The sequence below is a fragment of the Nematolebias whitei genome, chromosome 11 (assembly GCF_014905685.2).
Source record: "Nematolebias whitei isolate Nwh7 chromosome 11, NemWhi1, whole genome shotgun sequence".
Taxonomy (NCBI): domain Eukaryota; kingdom Metazoa; phylum Chordata; class Actinopteri; order Cyprinodontiformes; family Rivulidae; genus Nematolebias; species Nematolebias whitei.
Genome location: NC_056508.1, coordinates 18,843,536 through 18,871,418, shown reverse-complemented (window position 1 = coordinate 18,871,418; position 27,883 = coordinate 18,843,536). Strand labels below are relative to the sequence as shown.

Here is a 27,883-nt window from a genome sequence, read left to right as displayed (position 1 = left end):
ACAGCAGCATGGTCCTATTGGCAGAGTGGTTCTGATGACAGTGAGGTTTCTCTTAGCAACATGGTCCAGTTAGCACCATGGTACTGTTAGCAGTGAGGTTTCTCTTAACATGGTCCCGTTGGTCCCATGGTACTGTTAGCGGCGTGGTTCGGTTAGCAGTGTTAGCAGGTTTTGTTAGCAGGTCCCTTCAGCAGCATGATGATAATAAGGACCGCAGCAGCTGCCTCCCAGACTGCCCTCCAGAACTGGGTCCAGCAGACAAAGAACATCCAAGGTTCCCCCGCAGAACCAAGCAGGTCCACAGAGTTTGGTCCGGTCAGGCAGACAACGGATCTTGTTAGCAGCATTAGCAGGTCTAGTTAGCATGTCCTGTCAGCAGCCTGATGGCAACAATGACCGCAGCAGCTGCCCTCACAGACTGCCCTCCAGAACCGGGTCCGGCAGACAGAGAACATCAAGGTTTCCCCACGGAACGGAACGGGTTCGTAGAGTTCGGTCTGTGCAGGCAGATGGAGGACCACGGAGACGCCATGACAGGCCTGAGCCTGAGGCTGGAAGAATTGAACCATGATGGCATGATGGCAAGGCAGCGACACAGAAAACTCCACAAGTGTGTCGATGTCATGCCCGTACTGTGGATGTGCAGTGTAGGAGCAAAAAAAAGTTAAAACAAAAACAACAGGAACAAAAAAAGATCGAGTTCACCGGGAGCCTGTGAAGCTGCGACTCGGCTGAGCGCGGCCATCTTGGCAACTACAGAAAAGTAGATACTGTTAAAAAAAAAAAGTCTGGTTCTCCCAATTCCAGTCCCTAATATGACACAGAGGGCTGATGTTGTTTTATACGTTCCATACAAGTGACTAATACTAACCTAGTTATTTGTAGTAAATAACTGTTTTAGCTACTGCTTAAAGTATTTTAGTTCTTTGGAATGATTGTTTTAAAATCGAGCTTCAACAAACGAGGTTACAACACTTTGTTTCAAAGAGAGTTCTGAGTCGAGACTTCCTCCTTAATGTACTGATAATTACTTAGATGTTTTTAAAAGAGGAATCAAGTGCAAATGCTGGTTGAGAGGTTTCCAGCTTGTATTTTGGCCTGTATGTTAACCAGGCGAGCTAAGCTAACAATACAAGCTAATAATAATCCTAACTACCGGTAATAACCCGGATCCAGCTAAAGTTCACTCATTTGATGGATCACTAGTAAAAAGGAGAACCAAAGTCTCATTACTTGTTAAAATAAATCCATACCAATGAGGTTGGTTCCTCTCTCTCGGGTCGTAAGATGAACCTTGGTCTCCTTGCCGGGCCTGACGGGTGAAGCCTGAGCCATAGCTGAGGTCCTCGTTGGTGCCTCCACAATCACCTACAGATCAACACACACAGAAAACAAACGAGCCCTTTTCAGGTGTGTGTTCTGCATCCACCACTGGTCGTTCGCATCAATCATGCCAGACTGTCAGAAAAATTCACTGAGACGCTGCTGCTTGCATTAATGCTTCCCCGCACACTGATGGAAACATCTTCGTCACGTTCACTTCCTGAAGAGGTTTGTGACCACTTAACTAAATATTAAACACCACAACTCATGAATTCTCACTTAGCAGAAAGAAAATGTTAATTTAATTTTGCTGCTTGCTGACAATTTACAAAACAAGGAGTGTGATGGGTAAAGAACTTTTAAATATATTTTAATTTATTTTGATGTGTGCACACATCTTTGGGATAATACAAAGAAACCAGAAAGTTGTCTAGTTTGCATCATTACTCAGAGGGTTTTGTTTCTACTCATCTATTTTCCATTTGATTACATAATGACACACAGTTACACCAGTGTGCTCTTACTGGTCTAGTTCAAAGCTTGTCTATGCGGAATGACAGATGGAATATAAACAGACATAACCGACCTCTCTGTACGTTTTCAAAACGCCAGGTATTTCATAGTACACGGTGACCGTCCCAGAGTCTCTGGCTACGGCCGCGCCGCTTCTGGAGTCCACCTGAAGAACGCTGTCTGCAGAGGAGCGCCATGTACCAGAAACACCTACAGAAAAAGGCAAGATCATTTTCTCATTTTAGAAAATGTGTAAGGAAAAATTAAAGGTATGAATCTATTCAGAAGAAAAAACGGAACAAAAATTTAAAATGAGCTTTAGCTAAATAAACGTTTTCCTCTTAGAACATGCACAACAAGCTGCTTCTGTTTTAAACAAACTGAAATATTCTGACATGCACCAACTCTAGATCACTGTATACGTTTTCTGAGTGTTCATCAACGACTGTACTCTGAACTAAGAATGTCTGAAACAATTAGTGCTTTACTCCAACGCACACCCCTCACCATCTGGGCTCGTTAGCTGGACCTGAAAGCAGACCACGTCTCCCACCACCAGCTTGTTGGACTCGTCCATGTAGATGGCGTGCTGGACAGGAAGTGGGACATAGTCTGCCACGCCCATGTTTTCACTGTCCCACACTGAAAGAAGCGTCAGACCTACGTTGACAGTTCTCACTGACAGAGTGTGATTAGAGGGGCCAACCCCCACCTGCACAAGGTCATCTCTGCAGGACAGAAAGGAATCAAAAGTCACTTTGAATAATTTGTTTGGACATCCACAGTTTAAAACCTCGACTGAAAACAAGTTCAATGAGCTTTACCTTCGTACATCTGATTTAAATAGAAATAATGCATTTGTTTTTCTTTACCTGTCAAATTAGAAACTAAAAATCCTAAAACAAAATGTATAAAGTCGATAGTGAACAGAAAAGTTTCCACCAGACAGCACTCAGACACTTAGGCACTAGGAGGTCAAAGTTATGAATCTGTTAGCAAAAAAGCTCTTAAATGAGTGGACAGAATTTAATTCAACTCCGAGAGCCATCCCTGGATGTACCGTTACAGCTCACGATCTTTTGGAGTCAACCTGATTCAAGATGGTTGCCACAACTAATCAACCCGACGCCATCTCCAACAAATACCGGTACTTTGAGAGTGAACAGATCAAGAGAGATCTTTGTTAAAAACTTTGGCATGCAAGGCAGCGAAAGACAGTATCATTGATTTTGTTATTTTTTTAAGTTACAATCTAAAAATGTCAGTTCACTGTACATATAAACTTGCACAATATGACCATGAAAGAGGTTTTTATTTACATTTACTGCTGCAAACAAGTGTTTATTTCCAACGTGTGTTTGATTCCATCACTGAGATTCACTGCACACAGAATATAAACCTTTATCTGCAAATGTTCAGCACAGCAGATTCAGCCGTTTGTGGCCAATATAAAGTTTTAGTAAAATATTGTTTGTCATAACTATCGTCCTTTACAGTCACCCTCAAAAGGCAACAAGGCCCACAATTCCTACACCTCGTCTCTTCTTTTATTGACAATTTTGCAAATTTTGTTTGCAAATAAATGTCTCTGTTTCTAAGGTTCTTGGTGAAATTGTCCAAAAATCCTGTGTACAGTAGTCCCTCGTTTATCACAGGGGATCCGTACCATGAAGCCCCACGATGAGTGAAAAACCACAAAGTAGGAATATATATCTGCTTCCTGCCAGCTCTCTCAGCCACGCCCACTTCTCCGCTGCAGGAGGAAGCCTCTCCTGCAGCTGTGGGTTGCACACAGGTGCTAAATAATTTAAAATACTTAATTTTAAATAAAAATCTATGCTGATCGTGCGACTTATCCATCAATCGGCCAATTGTGTGTCATGTCCAATCTTACTTTTACAAACCGCGATAGAGCGAGTCCGCGATAAATGAACCGCAAAGTAGCGAGGGACTACTGTAGTGTACTCGATTTATACTGCCTGCCTTCTGTAGAAGTTTTAGTCTTTATAATACTTTTCCTCTTTAAAAGCGTCCTACTTTTGCCTTTTTCTGCAAAGCCTCTGTACTAAACAAATAGGACGAGCTGTTCCAAGCGCAGATACCAGAAAAATCCAATTGGCCCTTAAGAGGCTCAGTAGGATTTAATCACAGACCAGGAACCGTAGTTCCCACACTATGAGGGCTTTACTACTTAGTTTTGTATTTTTACTCTAAAATTGTTTCAGCAACTGGAGGCAAGGTAATAGAATCAATTCATTGTGCAGACTGATGAGGGAGTCCCTTACTGAAACTGCAGCAACACTTGTTTCAGCCCCAAACTCTTACCGAGTTCACTCACTCGGGTGAAAACAGCCCATCTGAGCTGAGGCTGCAGGAGCAGCCAGGTAATTTAATTTCATGCTCTCCTCAGAGCGTGCTACTACACTTTGCCATGACCTCTACTGCTCTAGTCAGACTAAACATTAATGTGCTAAAAGGGAAGGGAAAGCAGCAGTATGGTGTAAAACAGGCACTGCATAGAAAACATTAGGAGTGCTACAGATTGCCCCATTAGCCTTATATAATGTTAACCCTCAGTGTGCAGCAACAGCTACTCTGCCTGGAACACACTTTGTACATGAAATGGAGTAAAACTAAAAGATTCAGGCGGACAACTGAAGTATAGATACTTGTGAATACTTCATTATATGATAGAGAGCACAAGCCTACTGATTAAAAGTGTATTCAAAGCATTTTATTTTTAATAAATGAAATGAATAATAAGTCAAATTAATCTTGTTTGCCTTAAATAGTGTAAAAAAATAACATGTTAAATATATCCTGACAAAGAGACGTAAAGAAGTAATTTCAGCCAAAGGACGTCAATAATTTCAGTCTTTTTATCTTTAAAACTATGTGGAGTTATGTTAATTCTGCTATGTGCACTCCTTTGATTTTTTTTTTTTTTTTTACAGGTAATTGTAGACGATTAAATGATTGTGCATGCATAATCATGCTTTTTAAACATTCTCAATTATATGACTAAATGTTGTGACAAGATTATTTATACCCAGTGAAACAGCTGATATTTTTAGTATTTCTAGCTCGGTAGCTTGCAAGTTGAAACTGACTAGAATTGTTTCAGGGAAGCAACAATAACCATTTTCTTGGCTGATTTAAAAAAATAAACCATGCAGGATAATCACGTATCATTACTGTTCAGTAATACAATATTAAATACAATATTTAAAACTTTAAAACAACTGATTGCAGCAAAACGGGACCGTTCTTAGTGTTCACAAAGTGCAGAGAATGTCCTGATTCCATGAAAATGTAGTTTCACAGTTGCATTGAGTGCATTGTTTGTATTTTAATAGTGCTTTGCTAATGGGTTATTGATCCAGAATCTGAATATCTTAAACAATGAGAGGAAAAGGCTGTGCTGGCTCTCAAACTTTCAACTATGCAAAGGAAATAACAAAAGCATCAGCACAAACTGTCAAAGTTGTGTCTCCTGAACTCACTTTGAAGAGCCCCCACACTGACAACATCCTGCTACGTGGGGCTTCAAAGTTAAGACTGTGTGCCACATTCTGCAGCTTAATGTGCAAATGGAACAAGCACAGAATCTCATATTCAAGACTAAAACGAGCATTCCTTAAAGACGTGCACGCTGTCCACCGCACTGAGTTTTGAACAAAGCTCTTGCGTGATTTGTTAGTGCTTGTAACGTGTGTTGGAAATGACTCTCGGTTACTACCTCGCCAGTTTTAGCTCAGCATCTGTAAAAAGGACTGAGCTGCAGCGAAGTTTGTGTTTGCTAAGGTTCGGTAGCCGTGTAGGCCAACTTGAATCAGGATGTAAACGTAAGTCTGAGGATTGTTTTGAGTTTCGTTAAAAGCCGTCTGTTGGTTCATGAGAAAATCTACTAGACAGCCAAACACAAACACTTATAATTTCATTTGACAGATAATAATAAATGATCAATGAAATAAACGACTAGTCAAAGTAAAACAGACCAATTCCAGTTAGTCAATTACTCTTCGTCTCTATTAAAACATCTGATTAATCTGTAATCCAACCAGTCACCAGCACTGATAGAAAGCATTTGAAAAGCCTTATAAAAACATAAAAAAAAAAACCTTTGATTAACATAATCACTATTTAACAACACAACATCTGTTTACCATTCGAGTATCGTGCGTTTGTGTCAAATGTCCACTCTTGCAGAGTCAAAAATCACTCAGATTAGGTCTACCTGTCACGTCCTGTCACCAAACCTGAGGTTTCTGCTGCCACACCACTCAAAATTAAAGGTGCTCCATTTAAAGTAGTGCTAATTTTTTTTTACTTTATTCTCATCACTAATCCACAATTAGATTTTGATCAAGAGAAATGTTTCCGGGTGACCGACCTGTTCGTAGAAAACGTAAGGTGGGCGTTCGAGCTGTGAATGGCCTCTCCTGTGCTAGCATGAAAGTGCACAGTGAAGGTGAGTAGTATTCCCAGGGGAAAGGCAGCCAGGCCCTCTCTTGTGTGGGTGTAGAGCACAGGACTGGTGCTGAAGCGGACATAGGACACAGGGACCACCTGAGGAGGCGAGGGAAGAACTGTTGTCACAATCGGTGACCGCCAGCAGTCATTTCAAAGGCGTGTTAACAAACAGAGGCCAGGCAGAGACTGATAACGGATATTCACAGACACTGAATAATTTTGGACAACTAATGAATAATAAATGACCCACAATTAATATTTTATCAAATAATATCCTTTATACAAATTGTGCACATCAGTGCATCTTTTTTTAATTTACCACAAACAGAAAAGGAAAACGTTTTCTGTTATTAAGACCATTTTAAAAGACTTTCACTTAAAACAACTAATGCCATCATTTTAAACCATCACTAGTTTACCACTATTACAGTACTACTAATAATACTATTACAGTAGATACTAAGGATGTACACGATTATCGGCAGTATTGGGCGATATTAACGATAAATATTGGACATTGTCATTGTGTTGGAGAGAGGAAATGTCATGAATAAATTTGACATTAAACATAATCCAAGTTGAAGTGTTACATCATTTTCAGCCCCCTTTTTGGCATCTTCATTTGGTAGTAGGCCAAACTGACAAAGACCATGCAGAATAATGTAGTATTTTAATTCCACAGCAGAGAAGAATATGTAGTCTTTGTAAGTAGGTCTAGGGGAAAAATATCGGTATTGGTTATCGGCCAAATGAGTTTTAACATATCGACCAAAAATCTAATATCGTGCATCTCTAGTAGATACTTTTAAATTTACAAGCATCTTGAAGGATGTTTGGTCAGATGTGCAAAGCCTCTGACAGGAAGTCAGAAAACAGTCAGTTGACAGAGAAGACTGTTTTAAAAGAACAAAATCTCAAACATCTTTCACTCTGCAGCTCTTGAACTGACCTTTACGGTGAGGATGAGGGTCTGATTGACACCAAAGGTCTCATGTGAGGTGATCAGCAGAGAAGAGATGCCGGTGAGAGAGCCAGCAGAGAGGAAGCCCTTATCATCAACTTGAGCAACAATGACCTGGTCAGGGCAATCCAGCATCCGGTAGGAGAGTGCACCCACACCGTCTCTACGAGACAGAAACATCACAGCATAATGTTGCTTTGAGTGTGGTTTGTGCCTTTTCATCATTTTATGTAGGGCAATAAAACCTGCATGGGTGTGAAGATCAGACGAACCCCCGTAGTGCAACTCACCTGTTAGTTTGGAGTTTGATGGCGGAGTTCGGAGCCATCAGTAACTCCTCAGCCTCTATTTGAGGGTTGAGCACGTGCAGCTTGTCATAGACCTTGATCAAAGCAGAGCGATGAAACCATTATTAGGGGACTTTCATTGTTCTTTGATGTCTCTACACTTGTGTCATGCTATCGTTTAATACATTTTGAAGCCGATATGAATTCTGCTTCTACTAATCTGCAGCGTTATCGCTTCGTAAATTTAACAAGATAATTCAGCCACCAGTAATTTCAGCGCTCTGCTGACACAAAAAACAGCTTTTTTATTCTGAAGCAGCAGCAGCAGGGAACATTGCCACGATAAGCAAAGTAGTTCATATCAAAGGAATTTAAAATATTTAGAGCTGAGTAGAAATTAAAATATTAGGAAAGACTTTTTAAACAGTGTGGTACCTGGATCTGGAGTTCATCGCTAAGCTCTTGTAGGTTCCCCTGCAGCTGACGTGCCTTTGGGTCAGTAACTCTGAGAACCACCTTCAGCCCGGTCCGACCCCTCAGCCTTCCCATTACTCTCATGGCAAAGTTGTGCTCCGGCTGAAGGTTAATGTTGGTCTGCGCGACACAGATCATTAAAAAAGTGGTTCAAAACAGCAGCAGAGTCAAACTACAAAATGCATGTGATGAGAAAGAAGCTACACGGTGAACACAAACAGCAGAGTCTCAGCAGGTGCTGGTTTTAAAAACATGTACTAGAATATGGAGACAACACGTCTTAGTTTATTCTGAGCAACAAAACCAGAATCAATAATAGACCTCGTCTCATTTATATTAAAGCACAAGTCAAACTGTGTTATACAGACAATTATTAAATGTCTGACTCAAAGTAAGTCATTTTATTCATTACAATACAATGAGACAAATATAAAACTTAATCTTAAGTTTTCAAAGTAAAACAGTTAAATACACTGCCTGGCCAAAAAATAAAAAGTCACCTCCAAAAATAAAGGTCACACTAATATTTCATTGGACCGCCTTTAGATTCGCTGTGGCGTTGTTTCAATAAGCTTCTGCAGTGTCACAAGATCTATTTCCATCCAGTGTTGCTTTCATTTTTCACTAAGATCTTGCATTGATGATGGCAGATTCTGACCACTGCGCAAAGCCTTCTCCAACACAGCCCAAAGATTCTCAATGGGGTTAAGGTCTGGACTCTGTGGGGGCCAGTCCATGTGTGAAAATGATGTCTCATGCTCCTAGAACCACTCTGTCACAAATCGAGCCCGAGTTCTCGGAGGATGAGCATCACAAGTAGGAGCGATTTAGTTATCCATCGAACAGAAATCTGTATTTTCTTGTTCAGCGGAAGAGGAAATGAAAGGATACCTCTGAGTGCCTGGGCTGGATATCCAGAATGTCTCTCTTGGTGGTGGACCAGTAGAAGGCGAGACTCGGCAGAACGCTTCCAAAGGAGAAGGGTGTTTGACTGCTGGTCAGCCCCATCACATAAACAGGCATCTAGAAATTAAATGAAGACAATCAGCTGAGATCAATCCCTCACAGAGACATTAAATAACACAATCTTATAATAAGCTCGTATACGGATATGTATGATAAACAGTATAATTAGTGATTTTGGGAAGAAATCTAAAATTATTCATACCTGTGTTCCTGTCTTCATTCTTGTGATAGGCGCTCTGATTCGAATGGCCGTCAAAAACACGACCTCGACTTCTACTTGATCCTACAACCACGAGGAAATCTGATTTTTTTTCACGTACCAGCTAAGAGAGGACTACACAGAGCCGCATCACTGACTGACACTTACCTGAGATACGACGACGAGCTTCCCAGTCTCAGCATCGACAGCCTGGACCAGCCCCGTCACCGTAACGTTCCCGACAGCAGCGCCCCTGACGTGGCCCATAGCATTAACAGAAGCGATCTCCTCATCAGAAATGGAGAAAATGATATTGGACTGAGGCTGAGGACCACCCTCAGATGTGATCTATAAATGACGGCAGGAGTAAAGGGAGAATAAATATTTGGGATGAGAAGAGCACAATAATTTATTAAACACTATCACGTGTAGTTCAAACACTTAAAATATCTAAAACTGAAAACCTAAGAAACTATGCAGTAACCAAGTGTTACGCTCAGCTTTTAGGAAAATACTATGATGTAAATCATTCTTAATAGGAGGATGCGATGAGGGAAATGACAGGCAAGATGGATATTTAAATTAAGAGCTATTAAGAGTACTGCCAGACGAATTCCTCCAGGAGATAAATTGAGGACCAGAGGAAGAGGGACCACCTGTTTAAAATTACACATACCTGCATCGTCGCTCCAATTAACAGAGTCATTTTCCTTGGGATGAGTTTGAACGGTGGAAAGACCTTAGAAGGAAAAAGAAACCAAAAATATTTGTTTTTACTCTGAAACATTAGCAGGAGCTGTAATGTAAATGTACTTTTTGAGATCTACTTAGCTGTACCTCAATTTGTTGGGGTGCAGAGGCTATTTTTCTACCAGTTTTATCCACAACAACAGCGGACAGAGTGGTCTGACCAATAACAGCTCCTTTCACCAGATACACTGCTGTATCACTTTCTGTGGACTCTGCTAATGGCCTGCAGGAGACGCGTTCAGAAAATGAATGCTTGCTTCTTTATACTCAACGTAAACACCACACATTAGATTACTTACCAAAGAGAAATAATAGCAGACGCTGCGGTGAGTTTAAGGTTCATGTTTTGGAAATAGCTGGCCGAGAAAGGCTTCTTATTATCATCCAAGACTCTGACGTAAGCTTTTACAGATTTGCCAATCTCAACCTGTAATCAAGAGGCATTACAATCATGAACAGGGAAATAAATGTGGATTTAAAGGGGGCAGGACAGTTTAAAACAGAAAGACTTTAACTAAAAATGGAAGCGTGAAAGAATACAAAGCACATTTAACACCTGCACACTACAGGAAAACTTCACGTGTGCGATATGAATAATAAAGTGGATTTGATCTAGCAGGACTTTGAGCCTAAAACATGAAGCATTCTGTGAACTGACCTTGTCAACCACTCTTACATAAACCTCCAGGATGTCAGAAACATGAACGGTGGCTTTAGCAGGAGCTGGAAAAGCCAGACAGAGATCATGAACCATCACTTTCACCGTGCCTGGCAGGACTGGAGAAACCTGGACAGATGAGGACATTTCTCTTTAGCAGAGCTTTCATTCTAAACATTCACATTTTTGGCACTAGGTAAGCTTGTTTAAACATTTACAATGCAGTACAGTGGAGTTCAGCTTTTCTTACCTGAGCTGTGCTTTGGGCCTCACGGAGAACCACCTTCACAATCCCCTTCACACTGGTATTGACAAAAAAGTGACCTGAACCCTCTTTTAAGGCCAAATTCAACTAGAAGACAAAATACAGTCAAAGTGATGTCAAACTGTTAGAATGAAAGACACGGCAGTTCACTCGAACATTTGTCTGACACTTCATCCTGCAGGTTACATCGGAGGGGACCCCTGAGGAAAACCTGGTCTGTCACTAACTGTTAACGCTCACACCAGCACAACGACAGGATTAAAACACGAGCACCCGCTGAGCAGGGTGTCAAAGGTGACAATAATTCATTTAGAGCTTAAAATGAGGATGAAATTACATTGTTTTGTTTATGTTAACTGCAAAAAATAAGTAAACAAATAAATAGTAAGTAAGTAAAAGCAGCTCATCTAATAGTGAATTACCACATTTTATTATTTTCATAAATGCAGACGTCCCCAATCCAAATTACTGAAGATTGAGGAAAACAATAAAAACAATTCAATGGTACAAAAATTAACCACAGAAAATTATTATTTAAAAAGCAGCATTTTTTTATTTTTTATTTTATATAACCAGTTACAATGTAAACAAAAATTATGATTTTTGTCTAGACAATGTTTTTAATGAACATTTACATTACTGTGCTTAGTATATACTTTAAGAAACAAACTGACCTCTACAGACAGACTGTTTTTATGATTTAGCAAACTTTAAAATCAAATGTGTAATCGTCACTGCTGAGCGCAGAGATCAACATTAAGGTTACCCAGATAATGAGCCACCAAACAAAGAAAACATCTTGATGAAACATTTATTGAGTTTTCATTGAACATGCCAGAAAGTGATCGTGTCTGTGCTTGTGACTCTCAGAGAGTGAAGCACAAACAGTGACGTGACAGTTCACTGCGGTCACCATTGTGTTTCTTACCCGCACATCTGGGTGGTTGTATATGGTCACAGTATCAGGAAAAACCTTCACATCCTCGACCAACAGAAGCTCCAGTGTGGCAGAGACAGGCGTCAGAGGGTCATACTGTCCAGAGCAGGAACACGGGTTCAAACAGTTAGTGATATTTCTTTAACAATTAATTAATACATAAACAATATGCAAGTTAAAGCTGTGTAAGAGGGGAAAAAAAATCATAGAAACAGAAAATCATGTGGCATTAAAATCATGTGTAGCTGTTCACATCTATATTTCATATCTGGAAACACATTTGCATTTACTCTCCACGTCATTAAATCATTTAGAAAAGCTAATTATTAATTAATGCTTTATCTAGTCAAATAAATCACTAGAAGATGGTTTATTTTACATATAATCACATCCAAAACAACTGCCACCTTAAGCTGCCAATGTTTGAACAAACAAATCTAAAAAAAATCTCTGTTTGATACTTACAGCAAACAATTCACATCTGCACAACAGAACAACTGACCAGAGGAGAGAAGGGGAAGTTTAGGTTTAATAGATAATAAATAAAATTCTAGATGATAAAGAGTTCTTGGCTGCCACAAAGGTGAAGCCTCTCTTAGGTTGTGAATAAACAGGTAGAGCCAGAAAATACAACTACAAGGAAGTCTCTGTGACGGCTCAGGAAGCTTGACTAGGAATTTTGTCGAGAGCTGAAGATATAAAAACCGTTCTGGTCACATGCGCACTATGCTTGACAGCCATTTAGAAGGATCTCTCTCTTAACAGACACAACCACGATTCATCATGTTAAATAAACAATACTGATTACAACATGTTGGAATGACTGGGTCTCCGTGCATGCGTGGGTTTTCTCCTGGTACTCTGGTTTCCTCCCACAGACCAAAAACATGCATGTTAGGCTGATTGGTAACTCTAAATTGTCCCTAGGTGTGAATGAGAGAGTGAATGGTTGTTTGTCTCGTTTGTCTCTATGTGGCCCTGTGATGGACTTGCGACCCGTCCAGGGTGTACCCCGCCCCTCGCACAGTGATTGCTGGACATGGGCACCAGCGACCCCCGTGACCCAAAATGGAATAAGCGGGTAAAGAAAATGGATGGATGGAATGACTGGGGGAAAAAAAGGAAATTAAAAAATATATCAAGGTTGAATGGGATTACATATGAAAACAGAAGAGTCAGATTTTCACTGTGGAACAATTATTCCAGAACCCAAACACTTGACAGAGAAGGAAAAGTGATTTCTAAAGTAATTTACACAGGATCAACAGCTTTTAAAATAACAAACACATGCAGGTATTTTAAAGAGCTTTTGGTTTCTAACAGAAAGCGAAAGCGAAAGCCTGATCATCTGATCACCTAAAGTTGTGTCACTGGTTTGACTTACTGGACTGGGAACTTTAGCTGCTGCAAGATGTGGAACCTGATATCCAAGAGCTGTTACTGTGATGGCAGCTACTCCTGTCTGCTGGTGGACGAGAACTGTCTGACGGCCTGCCATCGATGAAAGTCCCCCAAAAAGAAAAAAAAAAAAAAATCAATTACATGAACACCAACTCATAATTCATCAACAAAATAAAACAGTAAGCAAAACAAAATGTACTGTAATTACTAAGAGATCATGTCTATCTTTTCTATTATTTGCTAAACAGCCACAGTCCATTAATAAGAAAAATATATACAATTATTACCATGGAGTTTCATCTGTTTGTTGTTATCTTCCAATTGTTGAAGCTCCATGGGCATACTGGGCTCGATACTGGCCAGGGACTGCTTTGAGGACTCCCACAACATGCTCAGAGAGCTGAAATTGTCAAACTTCCTCCCTTGTTGATCAAAGGCAGCCAAGTCCAAAATAGGGTTACGATAATTTGAAACAGGGACCTGGGTAAAGGAGGAAATAAATTGTTTAAAAAAAGTATTATTTAAATTTTTGAAATTTCTGCTTAAAAAGCACAGCTTCTTATTATTCATTAACACAGTAAGGAAACCCGACTCCTGTCCTAAACCTGTCTTAAAGTTGGCTATAAGTCAACGAACATTAGCTTACCAGTAGGCCTGTCGCGATAAACAATAAATCAATTAATCGCATGATAAATGAAAATGATTGACCTCGTTTTCATTTATCGGCTTTATCGTTTCTTCGTGTCTCTCTCTTTCTACTGAAGACACTGGATGACAAAAAGTTCAACTCCGGTGCTCTTCACTGACCCCTCCCTTTCTCTTTAAAATCTGTTTAACCGTCTAAAATTGCGATTTTGGATCATTAAAAGCAGCTAAGCTGAGAAGCTAAGCTACGAGCTAAGCTAACAGGCCGACTTGGGGGAAAAAAAATCTCCGTCTTGTCCAAGCTCCAAAATTCACGGTTGAAACCCGTGCCTTGGTGTAAAAAGATTTTCTCTGCAAAAAGAAGCTGAGAACTTGTTTACAGATTTGTTTATTAAAAGCTTTGTGTGAAAAATGCTATGCTAAAGAGCTCAAACCACACCAAGAGTCTGCCATTTTGAGAACCGAAGAGAGACAATCCATGCCACGTCAAGGGGCCTCCCATTTTTCTTAGAGACACACACTGCTCGCTCCCTCACTATCCATCCTGCAGGTCAAACAGTCTTACACTGCTATCCGGTAGGAATGTGCGATATGACATAAAATTCATATCACGATATGTATTGTGAAGAGTGGCGATAACGATATATATCGTGATATGTTTTTGGTATAAAACTTGCAAAAGGAAAAAAAAAAAGCACAGGGTGTCATTTTGCTGTCATATATTTTGAATTAAAAAAATGTCACTACTAGGTCCATAGAGTTTTAAAATAATAAACAAATCAAGTATTAGGCTTCTTTCTTGTAGTGCAAAACAGTGCAGAATATATCAAATGTAGTTTTAGCCATATGTTTTCAACAAAATAATATATTGTTAACTCTTAACAGTTTCCAGTCTTCACTTAAGAAATGAACAGCATCAGAGCAGCATTTTACACTGAAACACTTCACCCTCCAACCCTCTAGTGGGCGACGCCTTCAGCTTTAATGGAGAGCTGACACAAAATGAGTCTGTGGCTTTGACCAGAGGGTCTCGCAGTAAAATCACACAACACAGCGTTCTTTTCACAGATCACAGAGCAGGTTTCTCTAAAGATGACCAACGCTTACTTTAACTTTCGATGGAAAAAAAAAACAAAAAAAACTTTTGACGGAACACAGAGTTTTGCGCATTCGTCAGAATACGGCAACACTACGGCAAGCCGGGCGTAGTTAGCTTGTAGCTTCGCTACTTAGCTCTCGAAGAAAAGACTAACGCCACTTGCACACAGTTTCCAAATCAAAACAAGTAACGATTAAATCTGACAGCTCTGATTTTACATCAGACACAGCATTACTGCGGTTAGCCAGTAGAAGACAGATCTATAACGTCGGATAAATTTCTATCGTTTCTACCGTGTACCGTTTATATAGCGCATTCCTACTATAACAATTAGTTATATTAATTTGACAATAATTACTTATTGCCAAATTTCAAACAATATTATCATTTATCACAATAATATCTGAGACAATTAATCGCCCAGCAAAATTTGTTATCGTGACAGGCCTACTTACCAGTAAAGTTTACAGTTCTACAAACACTAAAATGACTTTCACTCAATAAATTTACCAACAGCAGCACAGGTCAAGATTAGTAAAACAAATAACGGTACTTGTCGACACAGATAAAACCTTCAGAAGAGACTCACCACCTGTTTGTTCTGTTGGAGCAGTGGGCAGGTCAGGTCCAGCTGTGGGCTCGTGTAAACTGGAACCAGAGTGAGGCGTGACGGAGGCGCACACACAAACTTGACCACAGCTGGCTCCACAGCAGGAAATGGATTGGTCACACTGGCCTTGTTCCCCACAGTCACCTCAAGCACCTGAAGACAAGCAAAAAGTCCGATGAGCTCGTAAACATCTACAACCAATAAGTAAATTATGTGCACGTGTTTGGATTCAGTTGCACCAACCTGCTCCCCTAGGCCCCTGCAGGTCGCTCTGAGCCAGTGCTGATTGTAGTTGTGAGATGAAGGAGCAGTCAGAGTAAGGCTCAGTCTGGACTCATCCTCAGCTCTTGAAGTGCAGAAGAACTTTGAAGGCTCTAAAACCCAGGGCCGTGGTCCTCCTTCAAACAACATGTCTTTAGAAGATCCCAGAGTAACCACGGCCACAGACACAGGATCAACTGCCTGAACAACAACAACAACATGAATGAAAAGTCCAACAGATAAAACAAATGTCGACAGATTATCAAGACCAAAGATCCAACTACACCAGAAAACATTTGAAATCAAATCTAAAAAAGGTTTCAATAGATTAAAAAAAAGGAACGAGTTTAATGAATAATAAAATGCACAAATGAAACCCAAAATAAAAACTTTATTGGGAAAAGAATCATTTTTCAAAAATATTTACTTGTATAAATGTGTACACTGTTTTTTCAGGAAAGACAATTTCTTGGTGCTTTATTAAAAAAATTCAACCCAATCACAGTTAAAATGTTAACCCTGCACCTGCTACATTTTATTCAAGATACTTGTGACGTATACAACATGCACGTTTAGTCCCACACTGTCACAAAAGCTAAAATCTCTCAATTCTTTAAAAGAACATCAAACGTGAAAAACTCAAATATTAATTATGAACAGATGAGGCCAAACATCTTGGTCAAGTGTTCATCATTAGTAAATTCCTGAAAGTGTAGGAGCTCAGGACTCACTCTGAGAGGAAGGTAGGCAGCGATGGTGATCTTGGCACTGAGGTGAACATTGCCATGAGTGTAGCTGACAGTAAGCACCGTGTACCCCGGAGACTGGGCCTTGGCTCGAACTCCACTGCAGTGGTTCTGGCCTGGAGCCAGCCTCCCTGGACAAACAGGAAGCAGGGTTGGACAAAACCAGAGAGAAATAATTCAAAACCACAATGTACGAGTAAAAAATGTTCAGACAGATACTGATGGTCTTCAGTCACACAGTGCTGCAGAGACATCTTTTTTATGAATCGTGATACATCTAGCACATAGAACTTTAGAGAGAAAGGTTGAGATAAAAACCAAAATAACTTATGACACTTTAAAGAATTATGTCCTTCTCATTCTTTATTCAAACTTGAGCTTTGAAATAACAGATTGTTAAAAAAAAAAAAGGTGGTTTGAGGAGAACAAGGTCATTTTCACACACAGTCAACCTCGTTGGGAGTTTTTGGGGGACGAGCTGAAGAATTTGTACAAAAGCTGACTCATTTCAAATATTTTATTATTTTATGCAGTAGTCCCTCTCATATTGTGGGGTTTTTAAAGCCAGTATTTTTTACATTGTGTGTACTTGTACATGCTGTGCACTACTGTGCATTCATCTCATTGTCATCGCGATCGCCAATGTGTTTAAGAGCATATGAAGTGCAATGTTTCCCCTAGAAGATAACTTGCCATGGCAGGGCGCTCATCTTGTCCGTGATTTAAGTCGACGGGGTGGGGAGAACTGGAGAACATCAGAGCTGTGCACTGTTTGTACCGAGGCAGAGTGAGCGCTGCCTTTAGCTTTTTAGCTAGCGCACCTGTATTGCGCGCCGCTAGCTAAGCGCTACCTCAGTGCTGACCGGGGGGGGGGGGGTCGTTTCGATGCAGTTTGGTTCGGTGGGCAGGCTGCTCGGTTCTGTTGACAGGGCGGGGTGCCCTGCTTATATAATAGTAGGGGAAACACTGGTGTTTATAAGAGAGTGGGAAAGGTTAATAACAGTGTGGGAAGGGTTTGTAAAGCCTTAAATATTAATAATAAAATAAATATAACACCGCTACTTCATGGATTTTCACCTATCGCGGGGGTCTCTGGAACATAACCCCCATGATAGGCGAGGGATCACTGTACTCTTCTGGTCTACATAAATCTAACTTTGAGAAAGCTTAGTGAACCAAAGCCACTTAAAATTCTTACTATAATCCATCTATCCATCCATCCATCCATCCATCCATCTATTTTCTTCTGCTTATCCGGGGTCGGGTCGCGGGGGTAGCAGTCTAAGTAGGGATTTATTTTCCAATAAAATATTTGAATTCTTGATATTTACGTTTTTGTGGCCTGACAGTGTGCATGACAGCTTTTTATAGTTTATGCTTTACAAGTTTTTGTGTTATACTTTTTGGTCATTTTCACCCATGTATAAAGTGATTTTTATAATTTTCATGCTTCTTTAGTAACAGTTAATTGCATCACCAGGACTACTTACCATCTAGTAATTCAAAGACACCATGGTTCTCCTGTTCAACCTGCAGGTCAAAGTGGGAGCAGTCACTTAGCATGACCCGCTCTCTCTCCAGCTCCTCCAGCAAGCCAAATATCCTGAGGGGCAGGTCCAGAACCAGGCCTAACCTGGCTTCTACTGGGCAAGGAGCAAAGTCCATGGCAACAGGCTCTACAACATAAACCTAAAACACAAAACATTTATGAAACAAAAGATATTTAATAAAACTGGACTGATGAGACAACGAGGAAAGTCGAGCAAAATGACAGTTATTTGTGATTATTTTACGACTTCTGAAATGACCCCAAATCTATGCAATATTCATTGACATGGCATGCATGCGCTTCTTCCACTATTACAAAAGCCAAAGTGGAGGTATGTGCTCAGTGCAGTTCAGCCATCTGTCAACATAACTACTCTTCATCAATCTGTTTCAAAATTGGGAAATAAGGTGGAGGACATGCTCTCTAACCGTCTCCATAAATTCAGTTTTAGTTCTTCACATCAACTCACCTTCATTTGACCAAAGTGTAGAGGGTTGCGTAGATCGTGAGCATAAATTGCAGTGACGCCAATGTCGCTGACTGTGGTCATAACTCCCTTCACGGTCACTGTGGCTACAGCTGTATTGGATGAAGACCAGCTGAAATTTCCACTCCCACCTGCCGCCTGCAACGAGCAGCAGAGAAAAGAAGTTATCACTGTCGTATAAAATGACTCATTTTGTTTCACTCTTAAATCTAGCACTAATACAGGGGTCTGCAAGCTGCGGCTCTGGGGCCACATGTGGCTCTTTGGTTTCTTTGCAGCGGCTCTTTCAGGCTTTGACCAAAACTACAATAAAACTGAATTTGATTGAAATTATTACCAACAATAAAAATGTCTGGTTTCAGCAGATTTCCTGTCATTTTCAAATATGTGAAGAATAGTACAAATACACGGCATTAAACATGTGGGCTACATCATGCTAGTAGTTTGTTAGCCACTTTAAATTAACTTCCAGTCTCTCAGCGTCTTTCGGACTTTAAGACAAGTTACTGAGAAGGAATATGGAGAGTAACTTTTATAGCACTAAGAATAAAAACACAAAAAACAAAGTCAAAGTAAATTAATGTTTTTTATTTTTATTTTTCAAAATGTAACTGGATATCCATCTAAATGGCCTAATTTTATTCTGTCTTTAACTTTATGCTTTAAGTAGGAAACTTAATTCTTCAACAGTTAAGAGAACTCACATAAACCTGCAGAGTTCAGAGTTTAAATTTTTATAAAACTGTGAATTATTATATAGCTTTGTTTCTTTCTTTACATGAATCTAGTCTTTTATTTTGAAGTAAAATGTAAAAATATCAAATAAATATTAATAGTTAGACATTTATCATTTGATAAAATCACCCCCACTGGTCATTAAAGCCATCTCCAACAAACTTGTGGTCCATGGGCCACCAGTTGATGGTACACAGTTGTAGCAGGTTTTGCAGCTCTGGACATCATATAATTAGTAAGCAAAGTGGCATAAATGGCTCTTTTTATTGCAAAGGTTACAGACCTCTGCACTAATCTGACACAAGTAATCATTTAAGCCTCTTAAGTCCACCTCAAAAAGTGTAATATTTTATATTATCAGAATTAAACCCATTCAAGCACCATGAAAAAGAAACGATTACCTTTATTGTGTACTGATAAGCCCCAACTTTGGGCTGCCATGGAAACGTGAGAATACTGGGAGAGAGAACTATGGGGTTATAAATTTCCACATCCTGCTCATTGTGAACGGGGTTGGCCAACGCATGGACCCTTCCTCTCTGAAGCAAAACAGAACACAGGAAATGATCAAGTTCTCTCCAATGAAGTGGAAGAAAGGTGAAGTCTTCAAGCGATGACGACGCTTCATCTGAACTCCAAACCGAAAAGGGTCGACTCACTTCATCCTGAACAGCTCTCAGCGTGGCATCGATGAGAGTTAGGCCATCTTTGAGAGCCCTGACGTGATGGTATGATCCATTCAGAGAAGTCTCCAGGATCTCAAAATACTCCACGGGGAAAACAGTATTGATGCGGACATTCTGTAGAATCAGAACAAGCAACAATCAGATGTGTTTTTAAAGTTCTGTTACATTTTATCAGCGCCAGAAGGTTCAGTCGTGTTTAATTACTTAAACCAAGTGATTTTACTGGGATGCACTCACATCAGAGAGATAAATTTTGTTGCCGGATTTATCAAACACTTCAATGAGAATATCGTACGCTCTGCCTGTTTCAAGAACCCAGCTGTCTCCTGGATGAATTTTAAAACCTAAAGAAAGAAAAAAGTAGGTCAGCAAAATCTTTAAACATTGAAATATTTATCAGGGTGTTGAAGGAGAAAGACACAAACCTAGGTATGCTGGTTCGACAACAAAGAGCGTGCTGTTGGGTAGGCGAGACACTCCTTGCATTCGAAGGCCTTTAAAGACGCCGCTAAGGGAAACTGCAGGCTGAGGCAGACTCCACAGACATCATCAACACATTTATGCAGCTACAGTAACTGCTATAGTTTGTCAGAAGGATACTCTTGTGATCCAGCACCACATTAATGTGTCCCAGTTGAACAGCTGTAACTGTGGAGGTGCTGTGATCCAGACTGGCCACAGCAACGTCTGGGTTTGCATTGGGGCCAAGCACACTGTTCTGAAGGTGCAGTTCATACTGATCACAGGGCATGGACAGCTCTGAATTAAAGAAAAAGCATAAGGGATGACATTTATGCACCTCACGGTGATTCGAAACTGGAAAAAAAAAAAAGTACAGCTGCTCCCACTCAGCAGTGACAAACATTTTCCTTGGTTTTTCACCGTTTAACAGATGCTTGAACGGGACAAACTACTTTATGCAGAAACAGATACAACAACGGACTTGTGGAGCATTTTAAAGAAGCGCACCTGTGATGGAGCCCTGTCTTATCTTGAGGACTCTGTATCTGATAGAAGTTCCAGCCAGCAAGTAGACATCGTGCGCAGGACTCAGCAGGATGTTCTCCAAGATGAGCAGTCTCACCTCGGCAGCGCCCACATCCTGTGGCGTGAACACCATGGTTACCGTACAACAAAGTTTTTATTTCCTGCCTTAATGAAGCAAAGGAAATTTGCTAGGGTTCAGAAATGTATAAAACCCAAACCAGTAAAGCTAAAATACAGCTAATATTTATTTTTACTTATTCATTTCATCTTTGTTTTTTCATTCAACTTTTATTTAGACAGGTAAATCCCATTGAGCCTTGAGGACTCATTTACAAGAGAGACCTGATTTCAACAAAGAAAGATGACAACAATCGACAACAGCGACAACAATAAAGTATAAAAAGGCAGGGTTTTTTTTAAACGAATAGGATGGCTAAAAAAAAGGAAAGTAACAAAAAACAGGTAGAATCTAAGGCGAATGTAGAAAACTAAAAACAGGAACGTCTTCATTGGTTCCTGCCAGGTGTCCAACAGATTCTTAAAGACACTTAGAGAGGTCAAGGTCGAGAGCTTCAGATCTTTTTGTAAGATATTCCAGGAAACAGGAGCGGAGTAGGAGAAGGCCCTTTTGCCAAGTTCAGTCCTCACTGAGGGAACACTGCAGGTAATAATGTCCTGAGAGCGCACGCTGTAGCTGCACTCACGCAGAGACATGTAGGAGGAGATGTATGAAGGCAGCAGACCAAGAAGTGATTTAAAGATGAAAATGTACCAGTGTGAGAGTCTGCGTGAAGTTAATGATGACCAGTTAACCAGTGAATACAGGGTTATGAATCTATGTAAGTTATGAATCATGCTTTATGTGAAGGCTTTTGCACAAACTCCCAGTTTTCTTTAGTCAACTTTTGTTGTTGCAGCTTTAGTGACTTGATTTTTATATTATATATTTTTATATTATGTTCTAGAACGGCGTTGCTCAGGATGGCTGCATGTTGGAGCGGCTCTGTTACTTTAATTCTGAGATTTTGTTTTTGGAAACTTTCATTCCTCTTTTTCTGGATGTAAATCGCATTTTTTGTGATGATTGTTTCCTCTGGTATCGGATGCTGTGCAGCAGGAAGGATTTTTACTGAAACTTTTTTAGTTTTGGACATTTGTTATGATGCGTAACCATAACAACAAGGTGTTCTTTTTACAACCAGGAGCAGCTGACCAACACCTCAAAAATCTCAAATATCTCATCTACAGCCCCAATTCTCAAATGGAAGTTGAAAAGAAGGTGCCGTAGATGCATTCCCGTCTCCTTGCCAGCTGTGCTCGAGTGCCTGATCACAGAGATCCTGGAGACGCCAGGAAACACGGCTTGTAACAGCAGGACAGGATTATCCCCTGCACCTGCAGCCGGCTGGCTGTTCACAGCGATGAGGAGCACAGCAGGCTGCTGGAAGGAGTGGCCTCCGCTCAGGTTCTTGAGATGGCTCTGGGAGGAGTCCAGGCCAGCATTCAGGCGGTCTTGCTGCCAGGAGGAACCGAGAAGCCAGCCGAGTCTGGGTGGACGGTATCTGATGCCGGTTTCTTCAGATCCGCTGTGGAACGGACCTTTACAAGAGATCCTTCCTGCCTACAGCCATCAGCATCTGTAACAGCTCCTAATTAAACGAGGATAACGAGCTACAACAACATTTAATTTCACTTTGGGATTAATAAAGTATTTTTTAATTAAATTTAATTGAATATTCACATATAACATTAAGGCTGATTAAGTGAAATATGAATTTCAGTTTTTTGACAAGCGTGAAGTTCAACTCAACTGACAACATTACTCTTGTGTCCCACAAAACTCTAAAATGATGTATTCATTAGTTATTTTTATATTTGTGTCTCAGGGTGTTGGAGTCAAACTAAACTCAAATGGTTTAGATGCAACGCCACAAAATGTAAAGACTAATGCACAAAACATTTGTATTTAGTTTACCTTGTACAGAGGTTCTTGTATTTTGGCCTTGAGCTTGGCGTGTCCTGTTTTCAGTCCTGACACCAGGATAATATCGCCCTGTTTCCCGACTCGCTCCATTTCTGATATGTATCCAGGAGGAGTGTATGTGGACTCAGAAAATTTAAGCACCCTTAAGGGGAAAAAAAACAACTTGGAGCGTCTTCTTTCATTTGGCTTCAAGCAAATACAATTTCAACATAAATCAAAATGTCAACTACATAGACATGCAAATAAATTTATGTATTTATTCAACAACAAACTCATTTTATGAATCGTTTTAGTGACATCTGGCAGTTTACTGAGTGAAGAATTAACACAAGAAAGATTACCGTAATGAATTGTAAGAGTCAGTGAATCCATTCACATCCACATCTTTCACTAAGGTCCAGTCAAACACCAGACCTTCCAGAGTACTGAAGGTGTTTCCTACAATAAAACACACAAAAAGAAGTTTAAACTGCAACTCTTTAATTACACAAATTCCAAAACAAACTAAAACTGGGATAGGAAACCTGGGACGGAACACACAATAGTTACAAAAACCTTAGCTCCTGGTAAATGTGTTAAGATCACGCTGCATTTCTGCAATTTTACAAACTATAATGTATTCCTACACCTAAACCACGGGTCTGCAACCTTCACAATCAAAAGAGTCATTTTTATGTCTTTGTTCACTTTAGTAAACGTGTCTGGAGCTGCAACAAATACCAGATTCTTGTCAAGGGGAAAAAATAAAATAAAATAAATCAGTTTTTACTTTACTCGCTCTAGTGTTCACATATTTGCAAAAAAATGACAGGGAAAAACTGAACTACCGGTAATCCTTCTTTGTTGTTTGTATAAACAATAAAATTATTTTTTTTTATGTCAGATTTGGTCCAAGCTAGGCCGGTCCCAATAAATTTTGCTGGGCGATTAATTGTCTCAGAAATTATTGCGATAAACTATAATATAGTTTGAAATTTGAAAATAATTACTAATATCTAAATTGAATAAGAAATGTTAATTAATTTTTGTGTGTAGTATCTTTGTTGACCATTGGATGGCAGTATAAGACTGTTTGAACCGAAGGATGGATAGTGAGGGAGTGAGTAGTGTCTCTTTAAGAAAATGGGAGGGAGGCCCCTTGACGTGACATGGGCTGTTTCTCGTTCCTGTTTTTCGGTTCTCAAAATGGCGGCCGCTTGGTGTGGTTTGAGCTCTTTAGCATAGCATTTTTCACACAAAGCTTTTAATTAAAAAATAAAAATAAATCAGTAAACAAGTTCTCAGCTTCTTTTTGCAGAGAAAAACAACTTTTTAGACAAAGGCACAGGTTTGAACCGTGAATTTTGGATCTTCGACAAGACAGAGGTTTTATCCCCGAGGTCGGCATGATAGCTTAGCTCGTAGCTTAGCTTCTCAGTTTAGCTGCTTTTAACGATCCAAAATCGTGATTTTGATCCAAAATCGTGATTTTAAAGAAAAGACAAGGGGAGGAGTCAGTGAAGAGCACCGGAGTTGAACCTTTTGTCATCCAGTGTCTTCAGTAGAAAGACACGAAGAAGCGATAAAGCCGATAAATGAAAACGAGGTCGATAATTTTCACTTATCATGTGATTAACTGATTTATTGTTCATCGCGACAGGCCTAGTCAAAGCTTGAAAAAGACGCTGCAGAGGAACCAAAGAGCAGCATGTGGCTCCAGATGCGCAGGTTGCCGACCCCTGGCCTAAGCTAACAAAACAAACCATCTAGAGCCATCAACAGAAAGAGTTAGGCTGCAGTTAGACATCTCATCTTCAATTAGAGAGTTGCTACGATGTGATAAAGCTAACATCTCACCTTCAGAGTCCAGTGCATGAATTTTAAGCGCCAGCGGAGAGTCCTCCAGATGTAGCTCTCTGGTGGTGGAGACTATCCGGATGTCGCTGATGATGTCCACAATTGCATCACAACGCAAAACCTGTCCTGTAACTGCAAAAGGGAGGGAGGAAAAGGCATAATCACTAAAACATCCTTTTTCTTAAATATCCAGGAATATCCAGGGGGAGATTGATAGCTCTAAGGCTGATTTTACTTCTGCAGAATATTCTATCATTTCAATCAAATGTTGTGGCTTTTCTGGGCTGTTAGCAGCGTTATCGCACAAGTGAGAGATCATACACACACATGCAAAACAGCTGGGCTGAATTAGATCACAATCAAAGTCTGTGGCTGTGGTTTGAACAGACTACTTTGATTTTTGTCATAGAGAAGTTTGTGATAAATGTGAAAGTACTAATGTGTTGGTTTTCTGGTTTAAAATCAAATATGATACCTTGATTTTATTTTATTTCTTCAAACCGTTGCACAAGCTTCCGATGGCAATACAGCATTTTAAAATAAAAAAAAATAAAAAAAAATAGAAAGAACTGAAATAAGGCTTTGTGCAACAGAAAGGCAATAGTTATTAAACAGACCATTAGACATTCTTCTCTAGTTTTAGGATTACTTCATAATTTAAAACCTGAAGCAGAATAAAGATACTGTTCTGTCCACAGTAAGAGGGCACCTTGAAATGGTTTAAGGCCGTTCATTTGACACCAAATAGACTTTAAGACAAACTGAAGCTGTTAATATTTAGATAAACAGGTCATTAATTGGTTGGGGACAATTTGTGTTACGAACGGTCCTCTTCAATATATGTTATAAAGGATAATTTATTAACACTAAAAATAAATTTATGTGCAGAGACTTCTGCCAAAAAACCAGAGTAGCTCTTGCACATCATACTGATGAAGAAATATCCCTCTGCCTAAACAAGCTCCCTTGTCTAATGGACATGACATGAATACAACAGTGTGTGCTCGAGGTTATAAAACATTCAAGAAGCATTTGAAACTTAATCATAAGTTTTTTTTAAACTACCGGGGCTCTCGGATATTAACTCAGGACCAAGTGATTCTCAGCACAGAGACATGCAAAAACAAAAGAAAATAAAACGAAATGTTGTGAGTATATTAAAATGACACTGCGAGACAAGACATCAAGCTTCCTTCAGCTGCACCTCAAGCACACCTTATATCTGTGGTCATTTTTCTGATTACAAAAAGCATATTTATCTAATGCCAAGCTGTTAAATCATCAATTCTTTAACCTGTAAGTCACACCAATTCCTTCAAAAAACACCTTTGTTACATAATCAAATTCAGTTTGACTCGATCGAATCCAAATTTATCACAGTCCATCAATTCCACATCCCTCCAAATTCTAGGTGAGCCAGTATTTTCACGTCTTCAAATGTATCATTTTTGTGTTTAATGATTCATGATTCCCATTAGTTCTTAAAGGCATCTTTCACTTTGGTTTCATCATTTCTAATTATCTGCAATGCGCTTTAATCTCTCTTTTTTTAATGCGATTCATCAGTCAAACCTCAAATGTTTTACACTGTATGGCTTCAGAACACGTTAATAAATGTACTCATGAGGAACACTTGACTCTGCATAGGTGATATCTGAAATCTATGGTCACTCACTGAAAGAATTCTTTCTTTTGAATAAACTGAGACTGAAATATGCATTAATCTTTCACCTGACAGGAAATGGTGCTCGTTTTACAAAAGCAAATAAAAACGATCTTTTAAAAGACCATATTTTACCATTTTATAGAAACGCATGCTGCACACTCGTTAACTCGTTTCACACTGAAAAGGCGGCCGACACAAATCCAAAGCACCAGGAGTGATCATCTTCAGCAGCGACTCTAAGCATTAATCTCAATTTGGTGATTGAAAGGGACTCTTGTATTTACCAACATCTTCCGCTAAAATGATGCTGGTCAGTCTGGAGGGCTGGGTGGAGAGAGCCTGCAGAACGGCCCTGCGAGAGCAGCCTCTGGCACTGTCCTCATCCACAGGCTGGATGCTCGCTACTTCAGGTCTGGTGGAGGACCTGGAAGACCAAGGATCATAGAAATTACAGATCATATACAGTAACTGATCTTCACGGTCGCTCTGCCATTTCATATGATTTGTGTATTGTTAGGGATAGACTGATTAATCAGTCTATTTTTGTTTCTGAAACAAAAAAAAGAATTGACAGTTTTTCAATTCAGTTTATGTATATAGCGCCAAATCACAACAGACGTCCTCTCAGGGCCCTGAACAGAAACATTCATATACTTCAAAAGTAAGTTAATAACACTATTTATCTGAGGAGCAGACTGCTTTGAGTTTTACTTCATCGCAGATTCTCATCTTCAGCAAGCATAAAGGCAACAGTGGAAAGGAAGAACTCCCTCATGAGGAAGAAACCTCCAGAAGAACCAGGCTCAGGACAAGTGGCCATCTGCTTCGACCGGATGGGTTTGAGAGGAACAGGAAGAAGGAATGAAGACATGCTTGTAGTCTTAACTGACTGGATTCATTGGGTTTCATGGACAAGTATAACTGTGTATCATCAGCATAACAATGAAAATGTATCCCATGTTGTTTAATAACTTTACTTAATGGAAGCATATATAAAAGGTAAAGAGTATTGGTCCAAGAACTGAACCCTGAGGAACTCCATGACTAACTATGCCTAGCCAATTACTGGTAAGTGGCAAAATGAAAATGCAGCAACAGCTGCTACAACAGTTCAAGGTTCTTTATTGTCATTCACATCACATGTGGTACATGAGGTGGAACAAAATTGTGTACGCAGGGTCAGTTAACTGTAGCATACCATTAGTTTTACTCAAGAACTATTCTAGATGCTATTCTTAAGTGTGCATTCTTCTAAGGATTGTAAAATATGTTTTGTTATCATGATTTGTGCAGTAATACACATTGATCAGAAATACTCTGTTGTGCATCTGCCATGGCTGTCCTGACTGTTAATAAGAATATAAGAATGTCCTGACTGTTAATAC

The 27,883-nt window shown here is 39.8% G+C and overlaps 1 protein-coding gene across 1 annotated transcript in view; it reads right to left on the bottom strand.

The window, feature by feature from the left end:
- nup210 (nucleoporin 210) overlaps nucleotides 1–27,883 on the bottom strand; it is a 39,105-nt gene that overhangs the window by 5,659 nt on the left and 5,563 nt on the right. Inside the window, exons 2-34 of the mRNA XM_037683967.1 lie at nucleotides 26,783–26,922; nucleotides 24,833–24,964; nucleotides 23,338–23,434; nucleotides 22,988–23,138; nucleotides 20,995–21,127; nucleotides 20,626–20,784; nucleotides 20,451–20,519; nucleotides 20,263–20,369; nucleotides 19,999–20,139; nucleotides 19,741–19,878; nucleotides 18,587–18,742; nucleotides 18,059–18,257; nucleotides 16,554–16,699; nucleotides 15,805–16,023; nucleotides 15,541–15,714; nucleotides 13,495–13,687; nucleotides 13,191–13,297; nucleotides 11,798–11,902; nucleotides 10,855–10,956; nucleotides 10,605–10,733; nucleotides 10,246–10,373; nucleotides 10,034–10,169; nucleotides 9,873–9,935; nucleotides 9,365–9,544; nucleotides 9,200–9,280; nucleotides 8,923–9,054; nucleotides 7,993–8,151; nucleotides 7,561–7,652; nucleotides 7,259–7,433; nucleotides 6,230–6,405; nucleotides 2,344–2,564; nucleotides 1,910–2,046; nucleotides 1,254–1,368 (exon numbers count right to left, since the gene is read on the bottom strand). Coding sequence (XP_037539895.1) covers nucleotides 1,254–1,368; nucleotides 1,910–2,046; nucleotides 2,344–2,564; nucleotides 6,230–6,405; nucleotides 7,259–7,433; nucleotides 7,561–7,652; nucleotides 7,993–8,151; nucleotides 8,923–9,054; nucleotides 9,200–9,280; nucleotides 9,365–9,544; nucleotides 9,873–9,935; nucleotides 10,034–10,169; nucleotides 10,246–10,373; nucleotides 10,605–10,733; nucleotides 10,855–10,956; nucleotides 11,798–11,902; nucleotides 13,191–13,297; nucleotides 13,495–13,687; nucleotides 15,541–15,714; nucleotides 15,805–16,023; nucleotides 16,554–16,699; nucleotides 18,059–18,257; nucleotides 18,587–18,742; nucleotides 19,741–19,878; nucleotides 19,999–20,139; nucleotides 20,263–20,369; nucleotides 20,451–20,519; nucleotides 20,626–20,784; nucleotides 20,995–21,127; nucleotides 22,988–23,138; nucleotides 23,338–23,434; nucleotides 24,833–24,964; nucleotides 26,783–26,922 — 4,592 coding nt within the window. The remainder of the gene's footprint in view (nucleotides 1–1,253; nucleotides 1,369–1,909; nucleotides 2,047–2,343; nucleotides 2,565–6,229; nucleotides 6,406–7,258; nucleotides 7,434–7,560; nucleotides 7,653–7,992; nucleotides 8,152–8,922; nucleotides 9,055–9,199; nucleotides 9,281–9,364; nucleotides 9,545–9,872; nucleotides 9,936–10,033; nucleotides 10,170–10,245; nucleotides 10,374–10,604; nucleotides 10,734–10,854; nucleotides 10,957–11,797; nucleotides 11,903–13,190; nucleotides 13,298–13,494; nucleotides 13,688–15,540; nucleotides 15,715–15,804; nucleotides 16,024–16,553; nucleotides 16,700–18,058; nucleotides 18,258–18,586; nucleotides 18,743–19,740; nucleotides 19,879–19,998; nucleotides 20,140–20,262; nucleotides 20,370–20,450; nucleotides 20,520–20,625; nucleotides 20,785–20,994; nucleotides 21,128–22,987; nucleotides 23,139–23,337; nucleotides 23,435–24,832; nucleotides 24,965–26,782; nucleotides 26,923–27,883) is intronic.